The sequence below is a fragment of the Colossoma macropomum genome, unplaced genomic scaffold (assembly GCF_904425465.1).
Source record: "Colossoma macropomum unplaced genomic scaffold, Colossoma_macropomum, whole genome shotgun sequence".
In the NCBI taxonomy this organism is placed as follows: domain Eukaryota; kingdom Metazoa; phylum Chordata; class Actinopteri; order Characiformes; family Serrasalmidae; genus Colossoma; species Colossoma macropomum.
Genome location: NW_023496020.1, coordinates 1,867,453 through 1,880,939, shown reverse-complemented (window position 1 = coordinate 1,880,939; position 13,487 = coordinate 1,867,453). Strand labels below are relative to the sequence as shown.

General features: G+C 37.3%; 1 protein-coding gene across 1 annotated transcript; it reads right to left on the bottom strand.

Annotated features, from left to right (window-relative positions):
• Positions 1-1,186: 1,186 nt before the first annotated feature.
• On the bottom strand, positions 1,187-13,230 carry LOC118804009 (aromatase). Its single transcript, XM_036564599.1, has 9 exons — positions 13,017-13,230; positions 10,328-10,478; positions 8,356-8,510; positions 7,644-7,820; positions 6,416-6,530; positions 5,410-5,521; positions 3,553-3,715; positions 2,030-2,271; positions 1,187-1,411 (listed from the first exon to the last, which is right to left on the bottom strand). Exons 1-9 carry the CDS (start codon positions 13,222-13,224, stop codon positions 1,187-1,189), a joined length of 1,548 nt encoding a protein of 515 aa, XP_036420492.1. The 5' UTR covers positions 13,225-13,230.
• Between the last annotated feature and the right edge of the window lie 257 nt (positions 13,231-13,487).

The following is a 13,487-nucleotide window of genomic DNA, read 5'->3' as shown; positions in this document are numbered from 1 at the left end:
TGTTAATGCTGGCCAGCGTGGGCGAGCTTTTAATAACTGTATATCTTGTTTGTTTAGAACTTTATAGTGAGAAAATGTACTGAATGAAACAGGTAAGACGAGTACGCTGTTCACTGGTAACTCTTAATTCATTTAAAGATAAGACTAAATTTAAGGCTTTTATTATCTGATCAATCAAAAGACTGAGTTAGTCTGAACAGTGGTTGGCTATATTCCCCTGATGATATATGTATTAAATGACATGGCTTTGTTCTACCGCATATTCATATGTACTTAATCTGACCAATAATATGGATTTAATATCTCAGTTGCTAGTTTTTTCAAGAAGAGAATAAACATCCCAAACAAAATAATTGTGAGCCCATATCTGAATACAATATAAAAATAATTTATACATTGTCTCGGCTCTGAGTTTTCACGCAATGCATCATGAGCAATGCTTTGTTTAGTATCTCCCATCTAAAACTGCAGCCAGTAGCGTTCAGTTGACGTTTTCTTCATTTTTATAGCTCAGCAATGAGACCTGGATGGAGTTTGAGTGGGTTGAGAAAAGTTTGGGAATATATTTACAGAAAAGATTTGGGTGACTACTGACTTTTAGTGTTGGTTAGCAATGTTAGCATTGTAGCTCAAGTGGAAAATTGTGAAAATTAGATTTTTCGCACAACTATTCGGTTAACCGACCTCAAATGAACTTGCTAATGTGGTTTCTAACACTGTTATCTATAAAAGTCCAGGCTTCAAGGTGGCTGCTACTGTTTTTAGCTTTTTGCTAATGTACTTCAGTCCATGTTTATGATAACAGTGAGTCATACAGTGTCAGAAACAACATAATTTAAGACTATTAGAGATTATCAAACATTATTTGAGGCTACTGCATTTTGCACAGTGCTAACTAGTGGAATATAGCTACATTAGCCTCATAGCTCCAGTGCTAAAACAAAAGAAGTAAACTTTAAATACCAAACATGCCTTGGCAGATTGACTGTATTTGGGGTGGGGGTTGGGGGGATTATGTAAATCTGATTATATTATATTAAATTTGATGAGTATTTTTAAACTACCACCTTAAAATGCAGACACAGGAATGTGAAGGCACCATAAAGGATAACAGATAAATAGATGAATCCAGGCTTTACCTCCACTCTGCTGAGGGAGAGTTACGAGTGTGTTTCAGGAGCTGTGTTCAGCGGGGGACGAAGTGGACGCTGAACGCGTGTTGGTTCTCCACAGGTTGCTGGGACAGGTCATTGGTTTGGGGGATGTTCTCCACGGTGCAGCCTCGCTCCGGACACACAGAGTAACGGGACAGCAGAGTGACCAGGATGGACTTCATCATCACCATGGCGATGTGTTTCCCCACACAGGAGCGAGGACCTGAACCGAAAGGCTGGAAGAACCGGTTTGGGACCTGGAGAGAGAGAGACAGAGAGACAGAGAGAGAGAGAGAGAGAGACAGAGAGAGAGAGAGAGAGAGAGAGATGAAAAGTGTTTGACTTAGGCTGAAAGATGAAAGATAAACTGATTTGAAGGAATGGTTCTGTGAAAATTCAAATTTCCAAGGACACCTCAAAAGTAGCCACGATGTGTGTCTGAATTTTGCTTCTTTACTTTTAGCGCTGGAGCTACGAGGCTAATGTAGCTAACAATAATGAAAGCCTAGCTGTAGGGCTTCATCACACCGAGTTGTTCAGTATCTCTAATAGTCTTGACTATGTGGTTTCTGACTCTGTATGACTCACTGTTATCTATAAACATGGACTAAAGTATAGACAAAATTCAGGCCTCAGGCTGCTGCTACTTTTTAGCTATGCTAACATACTTTAGTCATTTGCTAAAGTACTTTAGTGCCAGGAACCACAGAATCAAGTCTATTAGAGATTTAGGCCTGCAGTTAGCACCATGCTAATTGGTGGTGCTAATGACTTGTTAGCTACATCAGCCTTGTAGCTTCAGAGCAAAACTAACTATTGCTGTATTATTACTGTACTGCAGTATTTGTTAATAAGCACTGTGTTTAAATACTCACTGTTTTCTCAAAGTTGTCCAGGCTGAACTGGTTGGGGCAGCTGAAGAATTCTGATCTGTGCATGCGGCCCACGTTCAGGATGATGTTTGTGCCTTTGGACACCTGGTAGCCCTCGATGACGTCATCGTCCAGCGCCCGGCGCATGGTGAAGTCCACAACGGGGTGGAATCGAAGGGACTCGTTAATGAAGCTCTCGAGGACGCAGAGCTGAGAGAGATAGGAGTGCTGCAGCTTTCCGTCGCCTACAAGGGAAAAGAGCAGAGTGAGGGGTGACAGCGGTGAATGTGTTCATTTAACCTCCAGTCAAAACAGCCACTAAGATTAGATATACATTCAGAAACTGGCAAGATTATTTATACAGCACCTTTCATAAACATATATATATATATATATATATATATATATATACATAAAATGAAATATAAACATAATTCAAGTTATAATTTAAAAGTAAAGGAGAATAGAAATTAAAACACGATTTAAACAATAGATTTAAACAGAGAAGAATCGTTAAAATTAAAAATGAAATTAAAGACAATATGAGGATAATAGAGTGGCGTTAGAAGAGAGAAGTACAGTAGAGCTAACAGTGTTTAAAAGCTGCTCTAATAGGAACGTTTTTAGGCTGGATTTAAAAGTGTCTGGTGTCAGGCTCTTATAATGCTCTTTGTCAACTGGTTCCATTCAAGAGCAGCATAGTAGCTAAACGCTGCTTCTCCATGTTTAGTCTTCACCTTCAGCAGGACTAACTGACCAGTTCCTAATGATCTGAGAGTTCTGCTCGGCTCATATTGCTGCAGCAGATCAGATAAATACGCTGCTCCTGCACCATTTAGACGTTTCTAGAGCAGTAACAGCACCTTAAAGAGCACCTCAGAGTTTAGCCTGTTTGTATACATTTGTTTAAGAACAATAACAAAGCATTTGACAGAATGCAAACCCATTTGGACAACATTTCATAGCACTAAGATAAACAACAGGTTTTTAACAGTTTTTAGTGGAAGTGGAAGGCAGGAAACACCCTGAACAGGTCACCAGTCCATTTCAGGGCAGACAGACAGAGAGATACATTTACACACACACCTAGGGACAATTTAGCATGTCCAGTTAGCTTGACGGCATGTCTTTGGACTGTGGGAGGAAACCGACGCAGGTATGGGGAGAACATGCAAACTCCACACAGAAAGGACCCTGGTCGCCCAGCTGGGGAATCAAACTCAGGCCCTTCTTGCGGTGAGGCGACAGCACTACCCAGTGCGCCACCACGCTGCCAAGTTTTTAACAAATTCAGAAAATAATGCTGTAAATTCAAGCATGCCGATGTTTTATATTTGCTTGTATAAAACTATATTAAAAAGCCAGCGTTTCAGATAATACAACAAACTCCTTTTTTTAAGTGATTTTCTATGATGATATGTAAGTAAATGCTTTCTGCCCAGATAAAAAGCTCCATATTACTTTCACAGCTGCCTTCTGCACAGTGCTGTGTGTGTGTGTGTGTGTGTGGGTGTGTATTGTGGTACCTGTCACTGTATGGATCTCCTGCAGGATCTGCAGCTCTACATCCGGATTCTGCTTCAGCAGCAGCAGCATGAAGAACACGGTGATGGAGAGAGTGTCCGGCGCTGCAATCACCATCTCCAGCACGCACTGCCTCACGTTCTCCGCGGTCAGCTCACCGTGACTCTACACACACACACACACAGACACACACAGACACGCACACACACACAGACACGCACACACACACACACAGTGAGCAAACGTTCAGGACTGAACAGTCTCGTTTTGCACTGCAAATATGCTATCTTGCAAAGTGAAAGTCTCTGAAATGTGGTCAACGTATCTAATATTCCTCACTATGAGATGCTTAAATAATAAAACACCATAATTCAACCTCTTTGTAGACATTTTCGTTTATTAAAGTCATTTTATGTAGCGATTCCACTGCCAGATAATTTTACTTCCTATCTGTCAGTGCAGTGAGATCAATTCAGCTGATAAAATGATTAAAAATGTTAATGATATTTGTAGTAATAATAAAATGAAGTAGTAATCAATATATTTTTAATTAATAACAATTATATTTACAATGAAATAGTAATATAGAAAATAAAAGTTAAATTCATTTTAATGAAATAAAATTTGAGCTTAAAAAGCAAACAAATGATATCTTAACAAGAGAAATCATCTTAAATCTAGTCTAAATATCTAATGTGTCTTATTTTGAGATGGCTGTATGAATATTTTAAGATTATATAGCTTTTTTCTAGATGTTTTTTTCTCATTAGAAATAATTTTATCAAGTAAAAAGGAATGTATTTTACTTAAAACAAGCAAATTATCTGCCAATATACTGAGATAATTGTACCCAAAACAAGTTAAAATTGTCTGGAAATAAGTTGAATATTCTTATTATAAGCTGACAACAATATCATCAATGATAATATAAGGAATATTAGATATATAGACTAGATTTAAGACAATTTCACTTACCAAGATACCATTTTCTACAGTGGTGTGCATTCTCATACTGAGAAGTATTAACTTTATTACCCACATTTAAGATGATACAGTTGTGTGAAAAAGTTTGAACACCCCCGTTTAAATGACACTTTCTCTAAACATGTTTCTGGTTTTATTAATTTGCTCCGTTTAACACATTAGGGAACAAATAAAATATGAATGTGCCATAACTTTTGCACAGGCCACATTTTCTGTTTTATTGTGTATTATTTTCCATGTTTCAGTAAATAAACAGTAATTGAGTATTAAAGTTTGCAGAAGTGTGTCTCTGTAGAGGACGTGTGACTTATTTACAGTCAGAAAATCAACAACAACATGAAATTTGAACAGGGGTGCACAAACTTTTACACACAACACTGCAAAAAATAGTATCTTTTCAAGTTAAATGATCTTAAATCTAGTCGAAATATCTAATATTTCTTATTTTGAGATGGTTTTGCACTTATTATAAGATTATCTAGCTTATTTCTAGACATTTTTCACTTGTTACAAGTAATTTTATTCAGTAAAATTATCTCAGTACAATCAGATAATTTAGCTGGTTTCAAGCACATTTCTTAAAACAAGCAAAGTTATCTGATATCTATAAATATATCAGATCTATGAATTATAAAGTCTACAAATTATCGGATAAAAGTATAGTGATATAATTTTACTGAATAAAATTACTTAAAAGAAGTATAAAATGTTTGGAAATAAGTTGAATAATCTTAAAATGAGCTTACAACAATTTCAACAGGGAAAATACTGGATTTATTGACTATATAAGATCATTTTAATTGACAAGATGCTATTTTTGCAGTGAACAGTATCTTTTTAAAGTATTGCTCTCTCGTTATGACGTGCGTGTTTACCTGTGCGAATATGAGCTCTGCAGTGAAGTTGAGGTTGTCGAGTTTGTCAGCCTGAAGCAGTTGAGATCTTTTCTGCTCGATCAGCTCCTCGATGGCGTCCTGCAGCTCCTGACTGGAAGTCACACACACCATCAGACACACAGCGCTCACCTTCTTCTCACCTGTTTTACTTTCCTACGCCACCAGCTGCTTTTTATAGACATAACATTATACACTCATTGTCCATTTTATCAGCTCCACTGATCATATAGCAGCATTTTGTAGTTCTACAGTTTCAGACTGTGGTCCATCTGTTTCTTTGCACCCTGTTCTTCAGTGGTCAGGACCCCCACAGGACCCCCACAGACCAGGTATTATTTGGTTGGTGGGTCATTCTTAGCACTGCAGTGACACTGACGTGGTGGTGGTGTGTTAGTGTGTGTTGTGCTTGTGCGAGTGGATCAGACACAGCAGTGCTGCTGGAGTTTTTAAACACCTCAGTGTTGCTGCTGGACTGAGAACCAAAAACATCCAGCCAACAGCGTCCTGTGGGCAGCGTCCTGTGACCACTGATGAAGGACTAGAGGATGACCAACACAAACTGTGCAGCAGCAGATGAGCTATCGTCTCTGACTTTACATCTACAAGGTGCAAGGACCAATGAGGTAGGAGTGTTTAAGAGAGTGGACAGCGAGTGGACACAGTGTTTAAAATTCCAGCAGCACTGCTGTGTCTGATCCACTCGCACCAGTACAACACACACTAACATACCACCACCGTCAGTGTCACGTCAGTGCTGAGAATGACCCACCACCCAAATAATACCTGCTCTGTGGGGGTCCTGTGGGGGTCCTGACCATTGAAGAACAGGGTAACAAAGTAAGCAGAGAAAGAGATGGACTACAGTCTGTAACTGTAGAACTACAAAGTGAAACTATATGGTCAGTGGAGCTGATAAAATGGACAGTCAGTGTAGAAACAAGGAGGTGGTTTTAATGTATATACAATGAAATGAAGGGTCACTCACGCAGCGTTTCTGTGTTTCTCGCGCAGCCACTTCAGTCGGAAGTAGATATCTGGTTTGATTAGTACTGTCTGCCAGCTGTCAAAATACTTATGGATTTTGGACAGCAGATTCTGCTCTGTAACATAAACAAACAAACATAAAAGAAAAGGAATTATAGACCATCAGGTAATATGGGACACTTTCAGAAGCTCTTGATTATTGCACAAATCTTATATTTAAACAATCTTAAACCCAAGAATTACACCATTGTTTGGAATCACTTAACATTATGTTATATATTTATATATAAACATTATGTTATCGATTATCATTGATTATTGTTATAAACATAAACATAAACAGATAAACAGTTTATGCACAATTTAAAGTACTTTGGGAACAATGAGAAGTTATGGCACAGTAAAAAAAACGACAAATGTTATGATAAAATATTTAATTATCTACACTCTCAAAAAAGATGGTTCTTCATGGGTTCTTTAGTAAAGACAATGGTTCTATATAGAACCATTACAACTCAAAGAACTATATGCATGCCTAAAGTGTTCTTTGCCTGGTAAAATGGTTCTTGAGATTAATGGAGAATGTGCTGTGTATTGTTCTATATTGCACCAAAAAGGGTTCTGCTCTTGTATACAAGCTTGAAATGATAACAACAGCAGAACCCTTTTAGGTTCTATATAGAACTCTTAAGCATGCAGTTATAAAGAACATATGAAGAACCCTTAAAGCATGCAAGTGGAGTGTTCATTATATAGCCACTTCTGTATAAAGCCACTTAATTTACTAAAGAACTTTTTCAATATTCTAGACATTAATGTTATTATTATTAGTTCATTTACGATGTAATACAGTTTTCTCAGTTATTACAGGATCATCTACAGTGTATTTTCACAGCTCCTACAAAGTGTCTGAAACCTCTAGAATATTAGCATTATATTATTATCAGCCTGTGTTCAGTTGTTTGTGCTACATTGTCCTCATCTGTTCAAGCCAAATGATCTCAGTGCACTGGCAGATAGTATGAACATGAAAAATGATCAACCAGTGCAAGTCATTTCACTACATCAGATCACTTTATATCAGTAACAGCGTATAGATATTGTGTTAAATATATTGTATATATTTAACCTGTTCATATCCCACATGTAAATGAATATTGGAGCTCATATGCTTACATATGATCACATACTGAGATTAATCAGAGCTGATGTGTATATGTGCCACTGACCGTTGACAGGAACGTCCAGGAACAGTCTGTTGGAGATGTCCACCACGATGCAGCGGAGAAGATTCAGGACATCCACCTGCCCCTGCGCATCTCTCAGGTGAGACAGGTCGTCCAGGTGTGAGTTTGTGGAGGAGGTGCAAATCTCCAGCGTCCTCTGCAGCCCCGGACCTGTTAGAGCTGACACAGAAATCACACACAATGAACATAACAATGTTACTTGTGTCAGAGTTACTAGTTTAGTTCAAGGGGAGTCGTTCAGTGCGGTTTGGGGTGAAACGCTCTGTTCTAGAGAATCTTAACGAATCAGATTTGTTCACAGTGGTGGTGATAGGAACCAGATGTCCAACTCTAAAAGCTCCCTCACAGAAAGGTATTACATGAAATGGTTATGAATACACTGCCTGATGACTGAGACACTGTTTTATGATAGTTCTGGGAAGATTTTGGCCTTAAACTCCATTAATGTTGGAGGGATACATGTAGGCAAAAAAGTCCCCAAAGAAAACGTATTATTTTCAGATTTTCCATCATCAACATTCCATATAAAATTCAGAAGACATGTGTAGGTTCACTGGTGGTTTTGGATAGTAAATAAAATATTTATTTTTGTCATGTAGTCAAGGCGACCCCTGGTTCCAATCACTACCACTGTAAGTAAACGAGTCTGTAGGTTTCTCCACAGTCATGTCGCTAAATCAAATGTGTTGTTTACCTTTGGCGAAGAAGGTGCGGACCTTCTTCCACAAAGCGACGTTAGAGTTGAAGATGATTCCCTGCTCGTGCATGCCGAGGCACTGCAGACCCACTCTGCTGCCGAAGCGAGAGGTGTACTGAGAGTGCTTCAGGACGTGATACACCGCCGATGGTCTGGAAAACCAGTGAACAACAGTAAACATTAAAAACACACTCAGGAGATCATTTATGTAACAGAAGGGAAGGCACTAGCATTACATTACTATTCATCATTTCACTGCTAATGCTCAACAGCATGCAAATAATAATAATAATAATAATAATAATAATAATAATAATAATAATGACAGTAATACTAAGTGCTACTGCACAATTAATATTTGTATAACTATAATTGTGCCTATAACATCTAATGCTTAACACTTTTCACTGTTGTAACTAAACCTCGTATCTCAGCAATAGAAAATCAGTGAGAGATTATCAAAGTGTTCTTAATTTTCATGCACATTAATGTGACAAGATTTTATTCAATTTCTTTTTTTTTGCCCATTTCCACTGGTGCATTTCTATTCAAGCTATTTACTCATTAATTATTTATGATTAATAATGGCATAATAATTTTGTACTTTAACAATACTTCAATTACAGAGAGCTGGATTTTAGCTCAGTAGTCAGATTTCCCAGCGCATGTAAACTCTTACTCTGATTTCTTTCGGATTTCTCAGTCTGCGCATGTGCGAGAACAGACGGTGGATGTCGCGAGATGGCAGTTAAACACTTTTAGAGCAGCGCTAAAACCAAACACGAAATGGAGTTAAATAGTCTTCATCTTCTAGATGATGTAAGTAAATATTTTCAGGTAAAGTGGCTCAATGTTTAAAAAAAAAAAAAAACGGCATGAAGTTTGAGTTTTATGTTATGTTTACATCATGTCTCCTTCTGTAAGTTTATTGGCTGGTTGCAAAGTAGAAACCTGATTACTGCCTTACTCATGTAGACCTGGAGTATTGTATTATCTGACTACTCAATGAGAACAACAGTAACATAATCAAAAATAGAACATATAGGACATTATGGACCATTGTTTAAAGGCTAAAAGCATCTTAAATGGTAACATTTCTAGTATTTCTCATTATGCGATTGCTTTTACAATACTACAACTTTCTTCAATCTATTTCTACAGTGTTACTTATTTTAAGAAGTTGAATCAGCCAAGCAGATAATATGCTTCAGTACGTAATGTTTTAAAGACTTGTTGACATAAAACGTAAACATTGCTAAAATTTTAAAAAATACAGCTTACTAATCCAGTACAGAACAGGATTTTTACATTGTTTTTGTGCTGTCATGAAAACCAACACATTTACATATCACAAAAAGGTAACTTTACAGGACAAGGAAAAACGTTCTTAACATTTAATGGAAGTGAATGAAAGAATATATTTTTTCTGCATTCATCATGAAATTTTGACGCAAAATGAAGGGCAACTGTTCAAATGACAAAACTGGAGATACGAGGTTATGTCCCGACTGCAGTGATATATTGCCTTATTCAGGCTAGAACAGTTTAGCTCCGCCCATTTATGCTTAAACTACAGAGAGTGCTTCAGTCTGGACTGCTTTTTGAAAACAACAAAGCCAATCAGAACAGAGCTCATTTGCATATATCAGTCTTGAAGCCACAGTCACAAAACAGCTGTTTAATTCTAAGGAATAAAGAGAGGCTGGAAATATGGTTGTCTAAAAATACATAAGTTTTCTTACTACATAAAGCCACATAAACATCATAAGTGGTCATCAGGGAAAAAATACAATGTAGGAAGATTAATAAAAATTTAAGAAATGTCAAAATAAAATAAAAGATAAATAAAACTGTAAGAGATATCTAAAATAGGTTGGATAATATAATATTCTTTCAGCAATATCATAATCAGAAATATTACTTTTATTACTGACTTTTATGATAATTTCACTTGCTGTCTTGTTTCTACCTGCTGAGGATGATGGTCTCCTCTCCGCTGATCCACACCCGCACGATGTCTCCGTATTTCTGGTTGTAGTAGTTGCTGGCCGTGCCGATCCCGGTCCAGAGAAAGCGACAGTAGGAGAGCAGAGGACCCACCCCCAGACAGAACGAGGGTCCTAACACACAAACACACGAAGGAAAACAAGGTTTAGTTTTACAGACGTTTCTTAATAACCACCTGGAACAATGCAATAGAGGTAAGATCACACGGGATGATATCTGAGGCTTTATATGTCAGCATTAAAACACAAAAACAAACAATATTATTTAGAGGAGTTCTCCTATATATACTCGAGTACAACTTCTACTAAAGTGTATTTGTAACGAAAGGAATTTTCGAATGCTAAAGATGATGCTTTCATTATTTCTGTCACTATTATTATTATTACAGTGCTCATCCATAACCCAGAAATGATCACAGTGGTTCAAATCAAAGACATAAAATAGCACACAATTCTGAAGTATCACCGTTTAAAACACTGAAGTGAACTTAATTGTCCTTTAAATTTACATAGAATGGAAATTTATATTTAACACGGATAAAAAACACTACAATATTTACATATTAAGGCACATAAAGTATGAAATTAAATGAACAACTATATAAATGGTGACTTATACAGAACTCAGGGCAACAGCAGGACAGATCAGTCTCATTAAGCCAACATTACATCAACATATCGTCCGCTTTTGAATTATAAAGTTCTACCTGCGTTCTGAGCAGTTTTGAGTTTTGAGCTTCAAAGATTTTGGATCCCAGACAGGAGAACTGATATGTGAACACATCTCTTTATACATGGAAATCACAGACACTCTAAATTTACTCTAAATGTACAAAATCAACATCCTATCAGATTTGTAAATTAGTTTTTTTGGAACAAGTCAGATGCAGATAGAACCTTCTAATCCTGAGAACTCATTTTCTGCTTGGAGTTATAAGGTTCTATCTGACAAAACATGACAAGAAGTGAAGATTTTCAGGGAACACACACAGTTTATACTCATAATTTGCTTTAAAGCATAAATCTTGTGTTGTATCAGAGTGTCTACATTATTAGAATGCTAAATTTTATGCTTTTTATGATATTTTTACGACACTTATTTTAACTATTTATTTATTTTTTATAACATTTATTTCTCATTTTAGGACAAATCATCTTTTTCTCATTCAAAAAAGGCATTGCAGATTAAGTATAAAGATCAGTGCTAAATATTTTTTTGACCAGTGCAGCGGTCAGTTTTAGGTAGGAACCATTATTTAAAGCTTCCTTCAGACAGAGACCAGCTACTGTAATAAATAGATGATGGATGGAACCTTTTTGTTTTCTAGATAAAGAGGTTAAGAAGCCACAGAATAAGAATATGTGAATAACTCAATTTTGACAAAAATGTCAGATAGAACCTTATAATTCCAAGCAGCCGATGTAACAATAAACAACCACAAACGGGTGAACAATAGAGAAATTCCTAAACAGTCTCACTGAAAACAGTCACTGCTGATAGGATAAAATATTTCTTATACAGTGTAAAAATGATAAATGTAGTCAATATATCCAAAAGTTATATTGAGAGGTTATTATAAGGTTATTATGGGATAATCTTGTAACATATTTCTAGACATTTTTGCTGATATCTGCACTGTAGGTACTTTTACTTCCTTCCAGCATTACTTCTAGAGATTATCTACCAGTGCCACGAGATCACTGCACTACACTCTTAAAGAAGATGGTGCTTCAAGGGTTCTTTAGTAAAGAAAACGGTTTTACATAGAACCATGAACACTCAGCGAATCATTAACTTGATTAAAGGGTTCTTTGCATGAAAGTGTTCTTTAGACTGATGGAGAATGTGTTGTAGATGGTTCTATATAGATTTTTTTTTTGAAAGGGGTTTTATACAGGACCAAAAAGGTTCTCTTATTATAACAGTGTCAAGCTTGTCACAATAGAAGAACCCTTTTGGGTGCTATATCAAAAAGGTTCTATATAGAGCTGTCTATAGCACATTCATGCACATTTTCCATCAATCTGAAGAACGCTTTCATGATGCAAAGAACCCTTTAATCACGCTAATGTTTCTTTAAGTGTTCGTGGTTCTGTATAGAGCCATTGTTTAATAAATAACCCTTTATACACCATCTTTTTAGGAGATAAATTACTAGAAACTGGTTTAATAATCAATTTCACAACATCAAATATGACACTTATTGATGCATTTAACCCTTTAAACTCTGTATGTCGTTCACCCTTCAGCTCCTCACTCTCATAACTGCACATTAGTTTCACAGTAAATACTGGATATCGAATCTTAACATTAGTACCTGAAAAATAAATTATCTTAAGGAGTTAAAATAAGTGTACATGATAGGATACATTTTTATAGTGTAGACTCTTAAAAAAAGATGGTTCTTCAAGGGTTCTTTAGTAAAAAAACATTCAAAGAACCACTTGCATGCTCAAATTGTTCTCTGCACGGTAAAATAATTCTTCAGATTGATGAAGAACAGCGGTCAGTTAAACTGGAGGGCAGATCAGAGCTGATGTGTTTGTGTCTGAGATGATGCAGAACCCTGAATACAGTAATACAGTCAATACAAATACAATGCTGTGATTATTTTTCGGTGCATTACTGTAAATCTCTGCAGCCTCACTCACCTGGTATGGAGCATTTTTTCTCAGTACGGTTCCACACGGCGACCAGCATGCACACACATGCCAGCAGCATAGCGGTGGTCCCACACACACTGTACCGCTCTGTGGCGGTCCCGTTTCGGGCTGGCTCCAGAAACAGCTCCATCACCGCCTGGCCGAGACGCACGGGCTTCAGCGCTTGCTCACACAACGGGAAGAGCTCGGGCGCCATGGAGACCCTGGGTGAAGTCCTGCTGCCCGAGTGCCGCTCTCAGGGTGCTTTTATATCTGCCTGCGGGAGTGAGATCAGGTCATGGGAGCCCGAAAGCCAAAACAAAAGAGGAGGCCTTTAAACAAAGCCTGAGGAACCTTGAAGCTCGGCCTACTGCCAGCTGGACGCGTCCTTGAGTATCACGCAGCAAAGGTGTGTCCAGTAACCTACACACTGCAGTAAAACGCTGGAGCTTCACTGAAACACAGTCTACAGGCTCTGCA

What these genes read in the sequence shown, in the direction of transcription:
- LOC118804009 (XM_036564599.1), bottom strand. Translation starts at nt 13,224, where the DNA reads ATGGCGCCCGAGCTCTTCCCGTTGTGTGAGCAAGCGCTGAAGCCCGTG. An exon ending in CCGCACCTTCTTCGCCAAAG is followed by an intron (nt 7,821 to 8,355) that starts GTAAACAACACA and finishes TTTCTGTGTCAG; the next exon opens with CTCTAACAGGTCCGGGGCTG. An exon ending in GAGAAACACAGAAACGCTGC is followed by an intron (nt 5,522 to 6,415) that starts GTGAGTGACCCT and finishes TGTGACTTCCAG; the next exon opens with TCAGGAGCTGCAGGACGCCA.